Source organism: Epinephelus fuscoguttatus, linkage group LG15 (genome assembly GCF_011397635.1).
Source record: "Epinephelus fuscoguttatus linkage group LG15, E.fuscoguttatus.final_Chr_v1".
In the NCBI taxonomy this organism is placed as follows: Eukaryota; Metazoa; Chordata; class Actinopteri; order Perciformes; family Serranidae; genus Epinephelus; species Epinephelus fuscoguttatus.
The window spans coordinates 28,080,817-28,102,753 of record NC_064766.1 but is presented as its reverse complement, the minus strand read 5'-3'; the positions used below and the strand labels follow the sequence as shown (position 1 = coordinate 28,102,753).

Below are 21,937 nucleotides of genomic sequence, written 5' to 3'. Positions count from 1 at the left end.
CAACGTCATTTTGGGCCAATCTCCGCGCTCTGGAGTGACATAATGGAATTTTTAGGGCTAGAAAGCGAGCGAGGTCTGGCGCTGCGCATAGCAGTCGTGCCATCGGGAAAAGACAATATCACCCGCGCGCTGAAGAGACACATCAGAGCCCCTCAGGCACAGCAGCTCAAGTGGTCGACTGATACAGTGGCTGATACACAAGAAGGGGGACAAGGAAGCAGGATCGCGTAGAAAAATAAGGATCAGCTGATTTCCTCATGTTTGGATATGATCGCTGAACGGTCGTCAATGCGTAACGCTCAACACTCCCTCATGTGAGGGTGTAGAATGGAAACAACCCTCTACCCAGGCACCGTGGTGAATACTCCGAGGGTCTCCAGCACTTATCCCCAGAGCACGATGATGAAGAAAGACATTAATCTGAACTTGGAAGACCATAACTCCGAGCTCAAACAAAATCCGCTCCGGGACGCAGACGGACTCCTCAACTCTCCAGACTTGGGACTCTTGAAACTAACCTCTCCGGACCTGGAGCGCCTTATCATCCAGTCAAACGGTCTGGTCACCACCGCTAACCCGAGCTCCCAGTTCCTCTACCCGAAGTCAGCCAGTGACGAGCAGGAGTTCGCGGAGGGTTTCGTGAAGGCGCTGGAGGATCTCCACAAGCAGAATCAGCTGAGCGAAGCGGGGTGCGTCTCCGTGGACAGACTGGAGCTCCTCGGTTCCGCCAACACCGTCGGGTCCTCCGGACTTCAGACATCAGACCTTCCTGTTTACACTACTTTGAACGGCTATGCGGCCAGTCCGCTCGGAGCCACCACCATCAACTACTCCACGGACACCATCCCCTTCCCGCCGCCTCCGTCTCATCTGGCCAGCGCGCAGCAACAGGCTGCCGCTGCGGCTGCTCTGTCACGACTCCAGACCGCCGGCTTGGTGAAGGACGAGCCTCAGACTGTACCAGACATGCAGAGCTTTGGGGAGAGCCCCCCGCTGTCCCCCATTGACATGGACAACCAGGAGCGCATCAAGGCGGAGAGGAAAAAGCTGCGCAACAGGATAGCCGCCTCCAAATGCCGCAAGAGAAAACTGGAGAGGATCTCTCGGCTGGAGGACAAGGTCAAGAGCCTGAAAACGCAGAACACCGAGCTGGCCTCCACAGCCAGCGTCCTCAGGGAGCAAGTGGCCCAGCTGAAGCAGAAGGTGATGAACCATGTCAGCAGCGGATGCCAGCTTTTACCAAACCAGGTCCAGGCTTACTAAACCCCAGTAATGGTGCTCTTTGTGGATGTTTATACAGCTCTTAATGTGCTCTGAGGATACAGGCCTGTATTATGAGGAAATATTTGCCTTTTATAGCATAAATCCTTATCAGAGACTTTATATGAGGCCATTGTAAATGCACCCTCCAGATAAAGCCTGTAGAAACAAACAGGCATTTGCACTGCACAGTGTAATGACCAGGTCTTGATGAGGAGAGCAAGTGTACTGGAATAATGGCAGGTTAACCAGGAGCAGGTGTGGGCTGGAGACTCCTTTGAATCTTGTAAATCTGGCAGTGTTACAAAATGACTTGTTTTGTTGCCCTAATTTTGTGGGGGAAAGCCATGTAGCAAACTGCTATCCAGTGGACTGGTGTAGGATAGCATATATCTGTATGTAAGCTGGACAATCTCAACAAGAGTGCAACCAAACACCAGGGTGTCACCAAGTGCTGTCACCCAACTGTGTAATATAATGCCTTACTTGTTTACAAGCACTTAGCAATGACAAATATATATTTTATTTACTGAAACATTTCTTATTTTACATATGGTCTTACTTGTTCTTTTTTTTTTATTTTGCAAACATGAACACTGCATGTCTTGTCGCTTTTGTGTACAGTAACCATTGTATTTTTCATTATGGTGGCTGCTGTGTAGTCGAGTCGCCAAACTTCCATGAATGTATGTGTACGTGCTGAGAAACCTTATCTATTCATGTGTAATGGACTTTCAAGTCTCTACCTGACATTTATTAAATTCACTACATTACTAAAGCTCATGTGTGAGACTCTGGTTGCTTAAACATTCTTGCAAGAGTAATAGAAATTCATACCTTTAAATGTATCTTCTGTTGTGGAGTTGACACTATGGGTGTTGTATTAAGTGCAGTAGAGAGGCTGAACCAAACCATAGATGGTCAAACAACTCTGAGGGTAGAAAACAAGACATTATTGCAGTTTGATGCCCTCTGCTGGGCACAACTTAATCTAAACAACTCATGAGCACTTCTTGTAAATCACTGACTTTCTGGGAACAAATGTTGAACCAACGCACAACTCCAGCTTTTAGAATTTGTTTATTGATTCCTCATTTTAGCAAATCTGGCATTACAGAATTACAGCACAATTCACACAACTAATACCCAACGGGCAGAAAATTCCTATTTACAAGAGTTATTTATTTATGACGGGGGAAGGAAAAAGAAGAGGAGTCGAACAGGATCGATATGTGTTCCTAAGTCACCGGCAAGTTTACAGCTGTAGCAAAACACAATAAATAAAGTAACAAAAAAATCAGGTCAAAAGTGAACCGATGCAGTAAGAATTGCTATTTTAATGAAGTGTTCAGAGTATTCAGTTTACTTTCAGAACATCTTCCCTTTTTGAAGCTACTGCACAGAGCAGGGAAACACACAAATTTGTTAGTGCAAGTCTCACAAATGTCTAACAAGCTCTCTTTTTGGCTCTAGGTGTGTTGTCAAGGTCTCTTTGGAAGGAAAAAATATTAAGACTGCCTTTATAGAAACTGTACATTCACGCACACCCACGTACAGTATTATAAACCTTCAGCAAGGGTTTGTGCAGCGCTCATTTTTGGGTGTGGACAGAAAGAAACTGCTATTGCTCTGTGAGAACAGTCTGCTTTTACACTACCAAGTCTTCAAAGTTACATAACCGATATCAAAAGACAAACAAACTTCCCACCAAAGCTGCGTGGACATGATAAGAGATTCTTTCACTGGAATGTTTCAAAGTTCCTCTTGGGGAAGAGTCTTAAGCTTTATATTCACTGTAAACACAGATACATTTAAAAGATGGGAGAGTTTTCAGCAATTTGAATACTAGTGAACATCTCTTTAAAAAGTAGAGCGCAGATCGCAATGCATAATCTAGGAAGAAACATTATCTTCAAATAAATACAGTTATAAATAATACAAAATAAATACGTTTTATTTTGGAATAACTTAAGTGTTTTTCCGCATGCCTTGCATGACTTACAGAAGGGTTTGTACCGTATACACGAGCAGACAGATCCCTAACCTTAGCATTAGAGAGAAAAAAAACTCACAATTTGACATTCAACATGCTTAAAAACATCATGTTCCCCCAGAAAGTAAAGATGAGAAGATCATCCACCATGACATAAGAGACTATCTGAAGCTGATGGAGAGGTCTGTGGTGCACCAGTGCTCACACTCAATCACATGCCTTTCTAGTGAGTGCATGTTGCACATTGTACGCAGGGAATGGAAGTTAATACAATGAGAAGGGGCCGTGGGCTTAACACATGAAACCTTTGGCCCCTGTGGTACCTACGAGTACTGAAACAGCAGGACGGACAGACAGAACAGCTCATACAAATCCAGTCAACCACAATCGGTTAAAAACATCAACAACATGCACCTCTCACTAAAGCACAGGTAGGAATCCCGATATTCTAAATCATTATTATTGTATGTTAATTATATATGTATATATATTACATATGCATTTTTAAATCTGTATCTGTTGACTTTTAAACATTTATACACTCTTCTCCGTGTGGTGAGAGACATCCTTTATCCTTTAATTCTGTCTTAAAAAACAGTAACAAAAAAGTAAAAAAAGAAAAAATCTTACATCGAGCAACCTCCAGAGGCTACGCAGCTCCTTACACTGAGACTGACAAAGCGACTGATGCTGCCATCTAATTTCACTAAAAGAAATGTAAAAATCTGGGAAGGGGCCAAAAATAAATAATAATAACAACAATGACTTGACAAGCACACTGATATGCATGACTTTTGCTATTCTTACGACAAACAAACTTTCAAATGACCCAAACTTGGACCATAATTAACTGCAGAGACTCAATCACAGCACTGGAAAGAACCAGTGATTTCACATGCTCAAAACCACATCCAACCAACTCAAAAAAACCAAAAACAAACAAACAAACAAAAAACCCAGCAACTCTATCCACAGCAACCAACATATATTTTTAAATGGGACTTAAAGTAAAACAGATGCAACTGATTTGTATCTGTTTAGGTTTGAGGCGTTAGTGCTGAGTGGGGCCTGGGATTGGACAGTCCACAGCCTTTGATAGTAAAACACGACTGCGAGGAATGATGGAGTCTCAGGCCACGTCCACACTGACATGTTTTCATTTTAAAACTGCGTATTAAAACAGAAATAATCTCTGTCCATACTAGTACCCTTGAAAACTCATTTCATGTGACCATTCACATACACTGGGCATGCACTTGCCGATCTTAACAGGAAGAAGATTGTCTACTCTGTGGTTGGTTGCTCACCAGAGACGAGAGATTTCTCTGCTTGGGCCGACAACAAGGTGGAACTGCTACGCAAAGTAACATGAGCATAAGGTGTTCAAGGCTGTGGGAAATGGATTGGGAGTCTTGCAAAGCTAATACGGTGACAAATTACAGCGGTACCGTTTGGGAGCATTATCTATCACTGGAGGAAGCCGTGGCGATTGGAAAGGTGTGCCCACACAAGACGGATGAAATCACAAAAGGTACGTGGACTCAGCAATGTTTTGGCTGTGGCTGATAAGAGCCAATCAGGAAGTGAGTGTGGGTGTCTGCGTCATCATTTCCAAAAGTCTCGGTATCTGCCTGTCCAGACTAAAACGCAACCTCTGAGTTTTCAAACTAAAATGGGGTCAGAGGCGTTTTCAAAAGTCTCTGCTTCAGGGCTTCCAAACACTGGAGCACTGTGGACGCTAGGCGATATAAATCTAAAATGAAAACCTATTAGTGTGGAAGTCGCATCAGCTTTCACTAACCATTTATAATTCCGTAAAGATACAGTATAATATGTGTGTTTGTGTAAAAGCGTACAAACACGAAACAAAGACCAGTTGGGATTGATTGTAAATGTTCTTCACCCCTCTGACTAAGTTAGCACATTCACATAATCTCTGTAGTACTGAAATGAACAATGACATCACTGAAAACTCCAAATCATGTGGGCGATGCTCTTGGTGTAGTGAGAGGGGTGGAGAATCTCAGCAGCCAGGATGTGTGTCTCTGTATGGCAGTGTTTGTGTGTAATGCAAGTGTGCATGAGAAAGAAAAAGAAAGTGTGTGGATTTTAGGACAGCAGATTGTGTGTGTGTGGTCGTGTTTAGCAAGCACAATCCTGGTGGGACCTCTGAGGCTGCTCGTTGAGCTGTGGCCCCTGTTTACTGCCGGTGACAGTTGGGTCGTTGTTGTCCAGACTCTCCGACATCCTCTCGCAGATGATGTCCACCAGCCGCTCGAAGGTCTGCTTCACGTTAATGTTGTCTTTAGCGCTTGCCTCAAAGTGCTCAAAACCTGCCAGAAGGGGCGACAGAGACAGAGAGAGGCTCATGGTTATGCTTACTGTCCTGCTGTGAAGATTACCCAGTTAATCCACTTATCTCGTTATGTCAGGACACATTAAGGCTACAGTAAGACGGGCAGCTCAAACCTCAATCATTTTCCCCTCCTTATCAGATGTGTGGAAGTTTTTATAGATTAAATCTGTCTTTTCAGATCATACCTTAAGGGAAAAATTTGTATTTTTCAACCTGGACTCTATTTTCCCATGTTTTGTGTCTCACCGACGAACGGAGACAATAGTTTCAAAACAGTATTAAGAGAGAGCAAATTGCGTACATCCACTTAAAGTGCTTGTGTTTGTCACTGACAGACTCAGGTTGCTATTACAGTGATCACGTCCGTGTGGGTCAAATTAATCACTATAAGCAGATGATACTAAAAGGATATTATTCTTTTCTTTTTCTTTATTAATTGTGCAGATTACCATCTAATGTAACACGGTGTTACAGTGGTTAGCACTGACACCTCACAGCAGGAGGATTCCTGGTTCAACCATGGGGTGGGGGAGCCCCTCTGTGTTCTCCCCATGTCAGCGTGGGTTTTCCCTGGGTACTCCAGTTTCCTCGAACCATTAGGTTAAGTGGTGACCTTTAAATTGCCCATTGGCATGTCTATATGTCAACCCTGGCAACCTGTCCAGGGTGTACGCTGCCTGTCGCCCAATGTCAGCTGTGATAGGCTCCAGCCACCCGTGACCCCCACAGGGATAAACAGTTACAGAAAATGAATGCATGAATTACCATCTTACTGACATTTGTATATGGATTACATGAATATAAAATAATGGAACAGACAGCTTCAGTATTTCCTTAACTTCATTGACTGTTTCAAAATACATACAGTAGTTTCATTACGGAGGCATTATGCTATGCGTCTGGGCATTACCAAACTGCTTTGCATGGGTGGCTTAAACCACAGGTGCTTTCCCTGCGCACGCTTGCTCTCTGTCTGCATCAGTGGCAGCCATAAGCTTTGAGAAGACTTCGCTTTTCATTGAGAGAAAATGACTTTCTTTTCCCGTAATGATTTCAGAGTGCACACAGCACCAGCCTCAGGAGCTGGAAGCAGAGGAGTCAGCACGCGGAGAAGTACTATAGAAATAAAGTTTAAAAAATAAAATAAATTTACCATAGTTTTTTTCCCATGTTGACATGTATGAAAAGAGCCAAGATGAGCACTGTCAGCTGGCGACTTGATTACTATAAGTGAGACATTTAAACATTTGTATAGGGATGATTCTGTCCCAAGCTTTTTGATCACTACAAGCAGTTTCTACTATTTAAGTGTCTGACAACATTTTGGAAACAATCTGTACAAAGACATATACATAGACTTATTGTGTGAAACAAAGTCTAGATAAAGAAAAAGTCTCACTCTGAAATCTTGCAAGAGGTGACTCACTGCAGGAAGATGGCGGTTGAAATCTTAGAGATAGAAATCTTAGTGAGAGTTGGAGAGAGGAATGGCGGAAAGAGTTTATTGTGTTGGAGTTCAGAAGGTTTAGTGTTATTTAAAAGATTTTCAGTGTCACAGCTGAATATTTAATTCATTTTGACAATGTGAAAAAGTGTGAGACTTCAAAACAAGACCTCCTTAGGCAAGACTTAATTAAACAAATAATAAAACCACGGATCAGCGAAAGGTAAAGATAAACTTTTTTTTTCCTATCATTGTCAAAAGCAAGCATGTCTAGCACACTGACAGTGCACACTGCAGCCCATTTTGGGCCGCAGCACTCTCTCTCAATACAGAACCAATTTCAAAAACTGTTGTCTCCATTAATCACTTAAACACGAAAACATGGTAAACCGGGGTCCAGGTTGAAAAACACCTACGTTTGGTAAGATATGAGGTCTATTTAAAATCAAATTACAGGCCAAGCGGCATGTTTTTCATGTTACATGTTCCAACAGGAAGAGCAGAAAGTAACACTTAGCTTGTCTAAAAATAAACAGAACTCTGTTGAAGATGTTGCCAGTTAAGACTCATCGTAATATGGCTGTCTTTAATTTGCAATTACTTCAGCCTGAATTGTTCATCAGTTTCGAACATGGTGAGATTATGTAATATAGTGAGTTGTCTATAGAAAGAAAGGGCCGTTAAATTAGCACAGAAAGTCCACACATAACCCAAACATTGTGAATTTCATTAATGTTTAGATACATAATTTACACATCATTGCCCCCTCTTTGGGGGAGCTTTGAGTCATATACAAATTTCATTAATGCTCCCAGGAGAGAAGAGGAGAAATAGATAAAAAACAACAGACACACGGCATCTAGTTTCCACTCTGATCAGCTGACTTACCCAGCTGTTCTGCCAGCTGCCGGCCCCTGTCTGTGGCCACCATTCGTTCATCCTCCATGTCACACTTGTTACCCACCAAGAGGACCTGGGCATTATCCCACGAGTAGGTCTTGATCTGGGTCGACCTGTTAACAGACACAGTGCAGGGCGTTGAGTTATATCGTCTGACTGAATCTCATAGGCATCTTTTTATTTCTTACACGCTAAAGCAGATTTTAGGAAGTACTGCTGATTTAATGCTCCAACAAACTGCTTGTGCGTGTGTGTCTACTGGTCTCTCCCGTTCTCTGTTTAGACACAAATACGTGACAAATATGTGAAACAAGTCGGCTACATCACTTAGAAATATCAGGATGATCAGGATGCGTCCTGGACACCTCCCATTTTGGCCACATCCCACTGGTAGGAGGCCTCGGGGCAGACCCAGAACATGCTGGAGGGATTACATGTCTCATCTGGCCTGGGAATGCCTTGGGCTCCCCCAGGAGGAGCTGGAAAGCGTTGCCGGGGAGAGGGGCATCTGGAATGCTTTGCTCGGCCTGCTGCCCCCGTGCAACTGGACTTTGGATAAGCGGTTAAAAATGGATGGATGGGTGGACAACGTAAAAATTGCGGGAGTTGGGACTCCAGGAGAACAGCAGGGAGAGGGGCAGGAAAATCAAAAAGGTAGGCAAGGATTTATATCATATATAATATATGCTTTATAGTGTTTATGATAGATTATCAGTGTATCTTCTTGCCAGATTTGCTCATGGCTCCAAAGACAATAAACCGACAGATCGCGAACTGAGGGGCGGCACGGTGGTGTGGTGGTTAGCACTCTTGCCTCACAGCAAGAGGGTTGCTGGTTCGATCCCGGGCGTGGGAGCCCTTCTGTGCGGAGTTTGCATGTTCTCCCCGTGTCAGCGTGGGTTCTCTCCGGTCACTCCGGCTTCCTCCCACAGTCCAAAGACATGCAGATTGGGGACTAGGTTAATTGACTCTAAATTGTCCGTAGGTGTGAATGTGAGTGTGAATGGTTGTTTGTCTCTATGTGTCAGCCCTGCGATAGTCTGGCGACCTGTCCAGGGTGTACCCTGCCTCTTGCCCGATGTCAGCTGGGATAGGCTCCAGCCCCCCCGCGACCCTCAAGAGGATGAAGCGGTTAGAACGAATCGCGAGCTCAACACAACAAACAGAAACAGGAGGGGAAGAGCGAGGGGAGATTGTCCACTAGTTAATCAATCGCAGATGGTGTCGCTCTGTCAGATGGATAAAAGAATAAAAATAAAAATACAAAAATGGGTTGCCAAATAAACTTTGGCGTCTATTTATATACCTCGGGGGCCCGCCCAAGTATAGTCTTGCTGATGAGAAAAAAGAATTCATCTTTTTACAGCCATCATTCCTACTGGTTAAAATCAGTTTTCAATCACCAACTTCATTTTGAGAGGTGGTAAAATGGCAAAGTAACTAGTGATAGCTTCACAAGAGTAAGAATGGCAACATAACCCAAGCCATTGGAGAGGTTTCTACCTAAACCACTAATTTGGGTAAGAAAACAAAAGTGAATGTTAAACTTACACAAAACTATTTGAGGTAAACTTCTCCGCAATTTAGATCCAACTTTGACCTACATTACTTCCAGCTGTTGTGCAAACATACAGTCTGACAAAGCAAAATGGTGATTTAAACAGACATTATTAGTGCTTTTATGTGTCTTTTCACATGCAAACAAATGTTACAAAATCATATTAGGCGCTGACTACACCTGGTTGCCAAATTCGCTATGTGTGTAGTCCCAGCAAACAAACCCACATCTCAAAATTTTAGCTGGTGGGTCACAAATAACTGAAGCAGAATGAAATCTCAAGACATATTTTTGTAGGTTCTTAAATTTGCATCTTCATACACACAGATATGCACACTCAAGTGTCCCTCACCAGTCTTGAACCGCGTTGAAGGACTCCTCGTTGGTGATGTCATACATGAGGATGAAGCCCATGGCTCCCCTGTAGTAAGCTGTGGTGATTGTCCTGTAGCGCTCCTGGCCAGCAGTGTCCTACACAAACACAAACACAAACATTTTTAATTTAGGATTATGTTTGAGCATATACATCTCTGTCAAAGCAGGACAGGTTTATGATGAAAACATACTCAAAATAAAATCCGTCTGCACACTCATGGTCTATCACTCATGGTGACAAAGTTTCCATGCTCTTGCTCAAGTTGTGGTCTAAACAGCATCATGTTTACATAGGATTAAATAAGCATTAGAAACAAAACAGCAGTGTGTGGGTATTTGTCTTTTTGTGCAGATCATTATCACCCAGCACCTGCGAAGGATTTATGACTGCACATGCCTCCTGATGATTGCGGAGGTGTAAGATTACACCAAACTCCCATGAGCATTAGCTATTCCTCTGGTGTCCTGTCTTATAAGTAATTGGTCCCAGGGTCAGGCTTTATGGCTTATGTTAATTACACTTCAAGGGTATTGCCATTACACAGCAGATGAAGTGATTCAGGGGACAGCAGAGGCCAGGTGGTAGTCATTAGAGATACATGATAATAGGGGCCGCTTCAGTCACAGATGTGACGGGGCAGCAGCATCAAAAACAGGAAATTTGCTTTAATTCTGATTAATCAAATGTAGTTATTTTGCAGGCTTGTTGAATTTTAAGTACTGTAGAGCTGAAACGATTAGTTGATTAATGTATTGGTGGATTGAAATAAATCTAATCTGAAAATCTTGATAATAGATCAACTAATTTTAAAGTACAAATGTCATAAATGATCAGAACATAAGGAAAGAGAGACGACTGGTTGTTCTGTTTACTCAAAAGTAGATCAGGCATGTGTCAGGTGCTCTTGGAAAATGGGATAAACAGGAAGGCAGTTTATTAACGAGGAAGGAAATACTTAAGTTTTTATAGCGGTGGCTAAGTCATTAAAAGAGGCAACACGTTTTGACCACTAAAGGTCTTCCTCAGAGCTTCTCCATTGTGAGGATTTGCTGCGTTTTAATGTTCTGTCACTGTAAACTGAATATTTTTGGGTTTTAGACTGATGATCAGACAAAACATTTGAAGACATAGACTATGGGATACTGGAATGGACTTTATTTGAGACTAAATGATTATTTGAAAAAATAATCAGCAGATTTATCACTTATAAAAATAATCATTTTACACAGTTAAATACTATAACATGGATGATACTGCTGTTTATATTTCAGTATATTGTTCATAGAGATGACTGTTTCAACACTGGGCCACAAAACAGTTCTACCATTAAAAAAGCGGACATTGAAGGGGACCTGTTGTGCTTTTCTGTATTTTGTTTCTTACATATTGTGATAAAATGAAGAACATTCACATTAAACGAGGCAAATAATGAGGTAAACATATGTAGAAGTAATCCCTGTGAGCAGAAATCTCAGGTTTCAGATCGTTCTCAATACTGTTTACGATGCTGTTTTTTCTACGCCGGCTACAGTATGACATCATCGTGTGCCGGATTTCTTTAATTGGTTATCTGCTCCAGGCACGCTCCTGCAAGTATCTCTATTCCATAACCTACATTGCTACATGAAGCTTGATGTTAACATCGGGGAAACGTGTAACCTTGGTTGCCGATGTTGCACATTTCTCCCAGATTTCAGATCAGAATCCTGCTGGAACATGTCTGGCTGTGTTTAGAAGCTTTTATTAATGATTTTTCACGGTAAAAAAAGTGCTGATATTCTCCATTACAGTCATTCCCTGGCTGCAATGACGGTGCAGAGACACCAAGATGTGAAGACCCAGAATCAGAGCAGACAGGGCTTTTATGAGAGGGGGGCTTAAGAGATGGAGCTTCTCAAACAGAGGGTGAATACAAATGTTCCAGCACAGACAGGATGAGGAAAATAAAGTGTTTTTGACCATTAAATGATGTAAAAATGTTCTAGTAGAAACCTCAAATGTAACTATGAAGCTAAAAATGAACATAATAGGTCCTTTTTAAAAGGAGAGCAGTAGTGCAGTCTGCATTTTCTTAGTTTAGAACTACTCAGCTAATTATATTCGGAGCCCATTTTAGGCTGAGTGTGTGCTGTGTAATTGATTATGGAACGAAACATAAACATGAGATTAGATTCTGTAGTAACTATGTAATATTGGCACAGAAGTCTTCACCAGTTACACCCTAATCTCTTCAGTGGTACCTGAGTCTAGACAGCTCAGAGGCACAAAACAAAAGACAGGAAAAAGCAAAGCCAGGTGAGTTTTTAATTCGTTCTCACAACCCTTCAGGAGTCCAAAGTAAAGTGACAGCTGCTGAAAAGCAATCATCATGGCGCCTGTGATTAACTGGCTCCCCCAAAACAAATTTTCACATTTTTCTTGTCAGCCTCACCCAGCCCACGTCTGCATGCACGTGTTCGGTTGCTCACCCATATCTGCAGCTTTATCCTCTTGTCGTTCCTGTAGATTGTCTTCACCTTGAAGTCGATGCCCACTGTGCTGACAAAGGCTGGCGTGAATGAGTCGTCTGCATAGCGGAAAAGGAAGGACGTCTTTCCTACGCTGCTGTTGCCAATGATGAGGATTTTAAACATGTAATCAAAGTTCTGGTCCGTGGACTCCTTCTGTCCGTATGTGGCATTTGCAGACGCCATCTATGCAAGGATTGAGATCACATATTAATCAGTTACAAGGAAAAAGCTTGAGAAACAGCATGTAATAACAGAATCACCTTTGAACACCACAATCGACAGTCACAAAAGTAATGAGTGTTGGATCAAAGCCTCTCAGACAGTGTCTCCAAAACTGAACATTATATGAATCTACAAAGGCAGAGCTGTTGTATTTCATTCCATCAGATTTTTCAGACCTGTACTCATGACATGGTCTCCACTCCCTGTAGTTACAGTGTCCTACACAATTTCACTGCCACTGGCTGAAACATTTCATATTTGGTGCAGATAAATGATAAAAAAGAACGAGGAAAAAGGTGCCTATTTTCCACTTTATAAAATGTTCCTGTTCGTGTTTGGGACATGTGGCAGATCCCCACACCTTTGTTGATTGGTTTGCATATCGTGTTATCCTACTTAATTTGTTTCAGTCGGTCTACATAGTATGCACGTTTAAGAAACATGTAAGCCCTTCAGAGGGGAAACTACGAACATTGAGATGAGCAAAATAAACCCCTGATAGCACCAGAGACCACATCTTGTGAAGCTATTTTTAGATTTTAACAGCGGATACAGGTATCATTTGCCTGAGATATGCAGTAATGTCAACATGTCTGAACCACAGAGACCTTAAATGTGTAGACAAAATCTTATTCAAAAAGCATAATGCAACAATTCTAGCATTATGTCAACAATTAAAAGGTGTAGAAGAAGTCTGAAAAAGAAAGACAAAACAGATATCGAATTTACAAAGTTGCCAGACTATTCCTGGTTGGTTTGCTCTTCTATTATGCTATTTTAATATCTTTTTGTCGAGACGTGTTAAAGATCTCTGAGGTTCAGACATGCTGACATTACTGTATATCTCAGGCAAAGAATACCTGTATCAGCTGTGTCAATCTGAAAGTAGCTTCAGAGGATGTCAATAGGTGGTGTCAGGGGTTTACCTTGCCCATCTATCAAATCTCATCTTATGTGGCATCTATGAAACACACCACAACCGACAGACGCCATCTGTATTAATGCACAGAACAATCATCAGTCTTCAGATAGACCACAGGAAAACCACCTGAAACCATATGGCAGGGTGAAACAGCCGCAGATATAAACCATTTAACCCATGACGGGGTTAAATAATGTCAGCATGAGGCCAGACAGCACTCCCAAACAGTCACCTGATTTTATCTGGGAATAAAATGATGCAGCCGTTTTGCTGAGAGGCTGTGTCAATACAGCTGGCCAATACCAACACACAGCCTTAAGTGTTTCCACTTAATGTCAATACTAGCCGGACAAGGAATGCACACCTCCGCCCCAAGCAAAGATAAGAGGACGGAAGTGCCAGAGCTTAGCAGGCTAAGCATCAGCTAAACTGACTATCCCATCCCATCCCATCCAGGAGAGCAGCTGAGCGCTACGCTAGCCAGCTAATTATGAATGAACATATGGTTGGGCAGAATTTGCCTTGTAGTAAATTAGATACAGACAGAAAAACTGGCAGCGCCTGTGGTGCTCTCTGACTGTCTCTGACCACAACATGCTCCTTATTAAAACGGCCTGAACCGACCACCTCCTTATCCACAGCGGGGCTTATCTGCCGTTAGCTTGCTACTGAATATGTAGCTAGCTGAAATTGACAGTCTGCTTCACGTTAGCTTGAGAAAAAACCCGAAAATACGGCACGAGGCGTTTTGTCATTCATTACTTACCACCTTAAATAAAGATGAAACGACTGTTAAAGAGATTAAAGCATTGCAGATACAAACGCAGCTTTTATCGTTGGAAAAACGCGTCCAATTAAGCTAGCATCGCTACCTTTAATGCTAACACAGCAGACCGTTACCAGTATTTAAAAGTGGCAGCAGGAGCTAGCTAAGCATCCCAGCTATGTCAAATGAAGGTTACTCTTCCTTATTTATGACTCATTTTTCAGTCTAAATCCAGGATGTGACAAGCGGCAAACAATCCGCGTGTTATCCGCTATAACTGTTGGACCTAACGCGGCTCAGCGGTGAGAAATAAGCGCAGGGTTTTACCGTGAAATGTGTGTTTTATCCTCCGCTTCGCAGCAGCAGCGCCTAGCCCCAGTGCCCAACTTTGCACCTGCAGTAGCTCGTGCGCCTCTTGATTGACAGCCCCGGCATAAGCGGGTACAAACAGAGTGTAAGGATGATTGACAGGACGATCGACCAATCAGAAAAGAGGATCCGTCCCTTCATTCAGACAGAGCCCCGCCCCCACTGAGTCAGAGTTTATGTAGAGGTTTTAACTCAGCTGTATTGCTAAAAAAGAAAAAAGATAAAAAAAAAAAAAGTTAATGTAGTTTTCGTTGAGTAAATGTTATAAACCCACAGAAAAAATATTTTTAAAAATATTATTGAGTTATAAGCAGCAAAACATAACATCAAAAGTCAATTTAACCTTTCAATTTTAACTTTTTTATTGTGCTATTATTTTTACAAATCCTAAAAAAGAACGGTGTCTGTATTAGATTTGTAAATGCACTAATTATCTTCATATTGCATTTGTATCTTGCCAATAATTTCTTTATTTGTCTATTTTTACTAATGATTTGCACAAACTGACTCCTCTCAGGATATCAAAAGTAAAAATACTCATATTGAAGAAAGCTATATCACTGACATTTTAATTATTGATTAATCAAAAATCATGAGTGGATTAGAAGACAATCGGCCCCTGGATGCAGACATGTAAAAGGCCCCACCACTTCTCCTGCATAGGAGCAAGATGCAAAGACTTTGTGTTGGTTTTGCCTCTTTTCCTTGTTGTTTTGTGTATCTGTCTGCATCATTTTGTGTGTCTTTGTGGTATTTCCCTGTGTCCTTGTAGTTGTTTTGGGGTTTTTTTTGGTGATAGATTTGTGACATTTCTTGTATTTCAGGCTTATATTTGTGTCTTTTTTGGTCCTTTTGTGTCTCATTGCAGTTGTTCTATGTCTCTTTGTAGTGTCTTTGCATCACTTTGAGGTCACTTTGTGTTTCTTTGATGTATATTTGTGTCTTTTTTGGGATCATTTTTGTCTCTTTATGGCCATTTTTTATGTCTATGAGGTATATTTGTGTCTTTCTGTTTTATTATAGTTGTTGTTCTGTCTCTCTGTAGTTTCTTTGCATGTCTTGGATGTCGTTTTGTGTCTCATTAAAGGTCAATATGTGTTTTTTGGGGGTATATTTGTGTCTTTTTTGTTGTTTTGTGTCTCTTTGCAGTTCCTTTACATCACTTTGTGTTTTTTTGTGTGTCTTTGTGGTAGGTACATGTTAATTTGAATGAAATTTTGGAGGTGGAGGCTTGTTATATGGATGTTTTTTAATCTTTGGGTTGTTAAATCTCTAAACAGTGCATTAAAGTTCATGAACTCATTATGTGTTTTGTACGTACCCAAAACTGTCAAATACATTTAGTGGAGTAAAGTAGATTTACCTCAGAACTTTAGTGAAGTGGAAGTATAAAGTAGGACAAAATGGAAATAGTGCTTTGGTGTATGCATGTATATATTCAATACACATTTTAAACACCTTGTTTTTCCTCACTAATATCTTATCATTATATTATTATTGGTCCATTCTGTGATGTTGTTTTAATCATTTCCTCAAGCACTGTAACATTTGTTTGAAAACTGCTATAGAAATGAAATGATGATGAACATGCAGTATTATCTTCTGATTTCCTCTGAAGTAGCATTAAGATTATTAAAAGCTTTATCATCTTATTCCACACTGTCTGACATCATCATATATTTATATTGTGTACAGTATTGTTAATCTTTATTAAAGCTATAAGATATTAGCACTAGTGAAACACTCAAATAAAGGGTCTCAGTTTTCTTTTATGGCTGTAGCTTTTGCATATTTTATACACCTTGCTCCAAAATTTAGCCTGGCTATTTCTTCTTTAGAAACCAGCATTTAAAAATTAAGTTTGATGACAGGTTGTATAGTATGACTTTGTAATGTCTGACCCCCTGTGAGGGATTAATAAAGTCTCATATTAAAAACAGAACAAGACATCAAAGAGTGAAGAGTTTTTCCTTTATTGGCAAGGCATACAGTTCTAGCTGGAGAGAGGGCTAACACACCCGCAGTTAAACAGCAGAGTTTGGATTGTCAAAGCTGCAGAGTCTTAGTTCATGACCCATATTCATGAAATCTCTAAAAACAGAAATACTGATCTAGGATGACTTGAGGCAGTGTGACTATATTATCTTCACTATGAATCAAAGAGGTCTCAGATCAGCACGCATACTGTGAGATCCTTCATGAATACATGATCTGACCAGATTAGTGGAAACAGAGGAAGATGGGAGATGAGAGATGTTTCTGACGGAAATCTGTCGCTAAACTATTTTTATACCGAGAAAACATGAAAGTGAGTATTTTTGCTTATGTATAATGTTATTTGCAGACATAAAGAAATGAAACAAGAAGGGAAACAAAGCTGAGTAATAGTTGAAATCTGTCCTGTGCGTCTTTGTCACACGTCGAGCTACACATAAGTACTAGACCTCAGACTAAAAAAAGTCTACTGTTCCATCGTTTCTGATAGATAATATAGAAATAATAAATAAACTGTACATGAAGCATTGTGAGGAAAATGTACAAAATCAAATAATTAGTGACACGCAGAGAGACAGACTGAATCTTCGCATGTTGTGCTGGTTAGGCTGCTGTTAAATAGTCCTTAGTGTTGAAGGCATCCTTGAGTGTTGGTCTGGTTGGTGCGGTTTATGGCTACGGAAAGGATTGCACATGTTTTACTCCAGCATGTCAGCGGACACATCTATGACCAGAAAATACAGTTTGAAAATAAGGCGTCAAAAAAAAAAAAAAAAAAAAAAATTCGTTCACACATTAAAACATGATTTACTCTGTTTCATGGTAATAAAACAAAACAAGTTTCTCCACAGGCTAAATTTCTTAAGTTCTCTATATAATCTTCTTCAAATCCTGCAGCCAATGTCATGCATTTCAACAAAACACATCTTGTTTGTACAGTCAATTATAAAAAGAACAAAAAAATAACAACTTCAGTCCCTCCAACATCCGACCTTTAAGAGCTGTAGTGGTGCAGCCCGTGCAATTCAACTCAACCACCAGGCCGTTTGCCAACAGAAAAACAGTGAAACAGTCACGTTATACATGTTCAACTGTACTGGAAGTGCAGAACTATAAAAGTACCGTACAAAGTGCTTTGGTTTCTTCTTAGCAAATACATCAAAACCCACTCATTCACTCACGCACAACAACGCACAACACATCACCTTTTTTGTTTAAGACAATATCAGTTTCAGTTACTGTTTGAACAGGAGTTAGATAAAAAAGGAGCAGAGACACTAGGGTCAGATTGGCACACGGGGTGCTACAATCAACCAACTTTATCAGTCACTGATGGAAAGTAGCCAGTGGCAAAATGGAAATTACAGTACGGGTTGTGTCATGCTTGCTTGGCACTTGTTTTGTCATTGACTATGTCCCTGTGAAGAGCGAAGTATTGATCAGTGAGAGAAAAAAGGATGAAAAAAATTCTGGCACAGGAAACTGTCTCCTGGATTTTTTTTTTTTTTTTTACAGTTACAATGATGCTAACATCCTTCTTTACAACCCTATGCCTCTAACACACTGCCCTTATCAGTCTAGTTATTTATGCAAATGGATGCTACCAAAGAGTACGTATGTATTAATGGAGTTGAATGGATAGTTTAATGCATTCATAGCTGTACTGTAGTGTTTAGTTTTGCATGATGCCTGTGCTGGTTGCTTGACAGCCACGGACAAACTGTTCTGCAGTCATTGTGTTCATGTTGTGGCTCGAGCCCTTAAAAACCACGATGAGGGCCAGCCATGAACCAACCTGTAAAGTGCTAAACTTGAAGGCAAACTGATAACAATTGGTGCCAAATATAAAGAACGCAAAAAATAGTGACTTTAAATTTAGAAAAAAAATCAAAAGAGCAACAAAACTGAAACATAACTGATATTTCGGGCACTCCTAGAGTTAATTTGAATGTATTTTCCATAAAGGCCTATGCAAAAACCTTGCAAATTATCTGCCTCCGATGCCAGAGCTTCAGTTCCTCTTGTCACCACTGGGAGGCACCATGTGCACAGCCCACAATGCTTTAGATGCAACTCCACTGTATAACACTACACTGACCCTGGCTCAGTTTTGTCGCTGACAATATCATAGTTTAGGATTATAAAAATGGAAAGCCTGCAACAACAGAGCATCTGAAAATAATATGTACTGCCAGCCACTTCATTATAATCATATTCCTTACAAGATTACTGCTTGCTGAGCACAATTAAATGGGCTGTGCAACACCAGCTGCAAGGAGTGCTACAATAACAACGATAGTCACTCAAAAAGTCTGCTACATTTAAACTTTCCTGCATAAAATCATGCATAGCTCCTTTCTGCCTTTAATTAGCTTACACTGCTCTGAAGTCTGCTTTTAACTGTGTCTTCATTTTCACTGCATATGGACCTAAATATAAGACAACAAAATAAACAAACAAAACTAAAAAGGCAGGCAAAACAGCATTGTCCCTGTAAATCGCAAGTTTGGCAAGATGTCTCACAAGACGTTGTGATGTTTTCACGCTCATTCATCACTTCCTCGCTTTCTTCACAAAAGAGGAAGACAGTTCTGTCATTTGTTGTAGTAGACCTTGGGTTGGCTGGTAAAGGGGAAGTTTGTTTTTAAACTTCTCATTGTCTCTGCAGAATTTCATCCACAGTATTTCTGACAGAAAGACACAGAACACAAAGGACCGGTCAGAAACTTGGTTTCCTGTCCTCTATTAGAAGTGACTCAGTCTATCTGTCTCTCTCCAGTGCAAGTGACTGCTGTGTAAAACTGCAGACTTTCTTAACCCCCCCCCCCCCCCCCCACCCACTCGCACTCGCACACTCCCCACCCCACAGGCTTGCTGTCACCCTGTCCGCAGAAACCAGAGGTGGTGTTTGGTTGGAGTGGGAGAAAGGGAGTGACAGAGGATGAGGCACCGAAATCAAGAATAATAAACAAAAAAAGGCCAAAAGAAACTAAACTTTTGACTGGTGCTATATTCCAAGTCTGAAGCGTGGCACCCCAGAGACGTCTTCCTGCTCTGTCTCTCTGTCTTCTGCCATATCTTTATCAGAGTCTAAAGAAAACGTCCTGCCCGATTCAGTAGTGAGCCTTTTGGTGAGCATGTGAGTCGTAGCAGCAGAATCAGTCCTGGAGAATTCAGATCCCCTACTGCCACTGTAGCCCTCCTCTTCCTCAGGTGGACTCTCCGTATCCGACTCTCCTTCTTCCTCCAAAGTCAGCTCAAACTGGAACTTGTCGGCTGAGATGGAGCCGCTGCCCCCGCCGAGTGCTGTGGATTCCCCGGCATGGGCTCCCTCCTCCTCCTGACCCTCTGGGTGTGGTGAGGGGCTGTGGGGGATCATGCTCTGGTACCACTCTCTGTTATCCTCCAGTGTGTCCAGGATCTCCTGAGCATCTGGGTGGACAAGGTCGGCCCACGTCTCCCACAGAGGATGAACAATGTAGTCAATGAAACCCACCTAAAGAAGAGAGGCATACAGTGTTAAGAAAGAGATTTCACTTTGTCTTTGAGTCCTTCTTTTTCTCTACATTTCAGTTTCACACTTGATGTACAGTTGAGTTTATTAACTAAGTACTGCTGCTTTCAATCTGTACCTGGTTCTTCTCTATTGAGGCGTTGTGTTTGTCACACATAGGGCTGATCTCCATGCCTTTGTCTCTCTCCCTGTCCCCCTGGGTGAAAAACTCCACCATGATGCGGTCTGTCCACTGCCGGTACAGCTCCAGAGGCTTGGTGGGGTTGCTCAGATCTGCGCAGTGCACCATGTTCTGAAGAACCTGCAGTGATCAAAAAAGCTTGGGTATTAATCTTCCACTTTTTTTTAGTTGTTTTCCTCCACCTTGAACTAGAATGCCTCAGCAGTCCCCATACTAAGAGGTTGACTTGAAGCAGCATGAATCGATTTTGGCCACTTTGGCACAGCATAAAAAGCTGTAAACACATAATAAATTGGTGGTTGAAGTCGTGTTTTTGGCCTTGTGACTGAATTTTCACTCTTCTTTTAGCGCTGTTCAGGTTTCAATCAACTCCAGAGGAAAAAATGCGGTTCTTTAGCTTCAGCGTTGACCAGCTAGTTGTAGTTTTTTTTTTTTTAGCCATTCAGTGCTAACTAGTTAGTGTCAAGCTAAAAACACCTGCCTCCTGGAAACATGGTTGATTAGAGCAGGCAGACTGAACCAAAACAGTAAAGCTGGAGGCTGTAAAAACCAAAGCAATGAGTTGAAAGATGCTAAAATGCTCTGTATTAGAGTGCCTTGGTAGCCAAAGCGTGCATCTACTGCTAGCTCACCTAGCACCACTGAGCTAACATTACAGATCAGCCAAGGAGGATGCCATTAATGTTTACATCTTGCGCTGTCACGAGCATGAGCCTCTCGCACAGGAGTAGATGCACACTTCCTTCTGAGTGGTGATACTGTTGGCAGGTGTAGTTTGGTAGAAAGAAAACACTTCCTAAGTGAAACTGCTCACAACAAGGTCTGTGGACTATCTTGAGAAACCTGATCATGATTTCTAGAAAGAGACACTGCTGTTGAGTTTTTCCAAATGTATTTTTTTGGCGCCATCTAATTTCATTATACTGGAGAGAAGGCAACTGTCTCTAACACTCGGCAACTTATGCTAAAAGAGTCTAGATTTATAAAAAGGACTACAGGTAAGAGGAAAAATATGTAATTTTGCTTTGGGGTGAAGTGTCCTTTGATTGCAGCTCTAACAATGAATAAGTGGCAATGTGGTTCTCACCTGAATGCGGTCTGAATAGTTGTCCAGCAGCAGGACTCCTAGACTGGTGACTTTCTTTGTCTCCACCATGGTTTTCAAGTCTGCCAGTAGGTTCATGTGTTTAGACATATCTGTAGCCAGCACCTGTAGATTAAGCATTCAGACTTAAAAAACTGATTTGAAGAAAACACAGCCTTAAATTTCAGACATAAGGCTTCCACTGAGGTGTCTTACCATATCAATGACCATTTTGCGCAGCGACTGCCTCTGCTTTTTGCTGAGGTTCTGAAAGATGTCACAGTTATCCTCTTGCAGAAGCTTAAAGCCAACAGCGAGGTGGTGATTCTCCAGCACCGAAGAGTCATTGTACATCAGGGCCAACTCTGAGTCTGAGAGCAAAAAAAAGCATTAAAAAATTTCACAGACAGCACTGTAAACCTTCTGAATGGGAAACAAATTAATGCAGAAACACAAATCTACAAAGACATGTGTCCACACACAGTTA

The 21,937-nt window shown here is 41.5% G+C and overlaps 3 protein-coding genes across 9 annotated transcripts in view; 1 reads left to right on the top strand and 2 right to left on the bottom strand.

The window, feature by feature from the left end:
- Nucleotides 1-48: 48 nt before the first annotated feature.
- Nucleotides 49-2,038, top strand: LOC125902633 (transcription factor JunD-like). The gene has a single exon (XM_049599134.1). The coding sequence runs from the start codon at nt 328-330 to the stop codon at nt 1,261-1,263; it is 936 nt and encodes a 311-aa protein (XP_049455091.1). The 5' UTR covers nt 49-327; the 3' UTR covers nt 1,264-2,038.
- Nucleotides 2,039-2,321: 283 nt separating this feature from the next.
- Nucleotides 2,322-14,729, bottom strand: rab3aa (RAB3A, member RAS oncogene family, a). Of its 2 annotated transcripts, none has more exons than XM_049599136.1 (5): nt 14,635-14,729; nt 12,356-12,580; nt 9,864-9,982; nt 7,942-8,066; nt 2,322-5,586 (listed from the first exon to the last, which is right to left on the bottom strand). In XM_049599136.1, exons 2-5 carry the CDS (start codon nt 12,578-12,580, stop codon nt 5,396-5,398), a joined length of 660 nt encoding a protein of 219 aa, XP_049455093.1. In that variant the 5' UTR covers nt 14,635-14,729; the 3' UTR covers nt 2,322-5,395. The 2 variants fall into 2 exon arrangements, with proteins under 2 accessions (XP_049455093.1, XP_049455092.1); XM_049599135.1 differs by lacking the exon at nt 14,635-14,729 and adding an exon at nt 14,308-14,471.
- A 4,786-nt stretch (nt 14,730-19,515) lies between these two features.
- The window catches only part of pde4ca (phosphodiesterase 4C, cAMP-specific a), a 65,263-nt gene continuing 62,841 nt past the window's right edge, over nt 19,516-21,937 (bottom strand). For all 6 annotated transcript variants that reach the window (XM_049599126.1, XM_049599128.1, XM_049599131.1 and 3 more), the window contains 4 exons: nt 21,667-21,821; nt 21,454-21,576; nt 20,304-20,486; nt 19,516-20,167 (listed from right to left, as the gene is read on the bottom strand). In XM_049599126.1, coding sequence (XP_049455083.1) covers nt 19,679-20,167; nt 20,304-20,486; nt 21,454-21,576; nt 21,667-21,821 — 950 coding nt within the window. In that variant the 3' untranslated portion in view covers nt 19,516-19,678. The remainder of the gene's footprint in view (nt 20,168-20,303; nt 20,487-21,453; nt 21,577-21,666; nt 21,822-21,937) is intronic.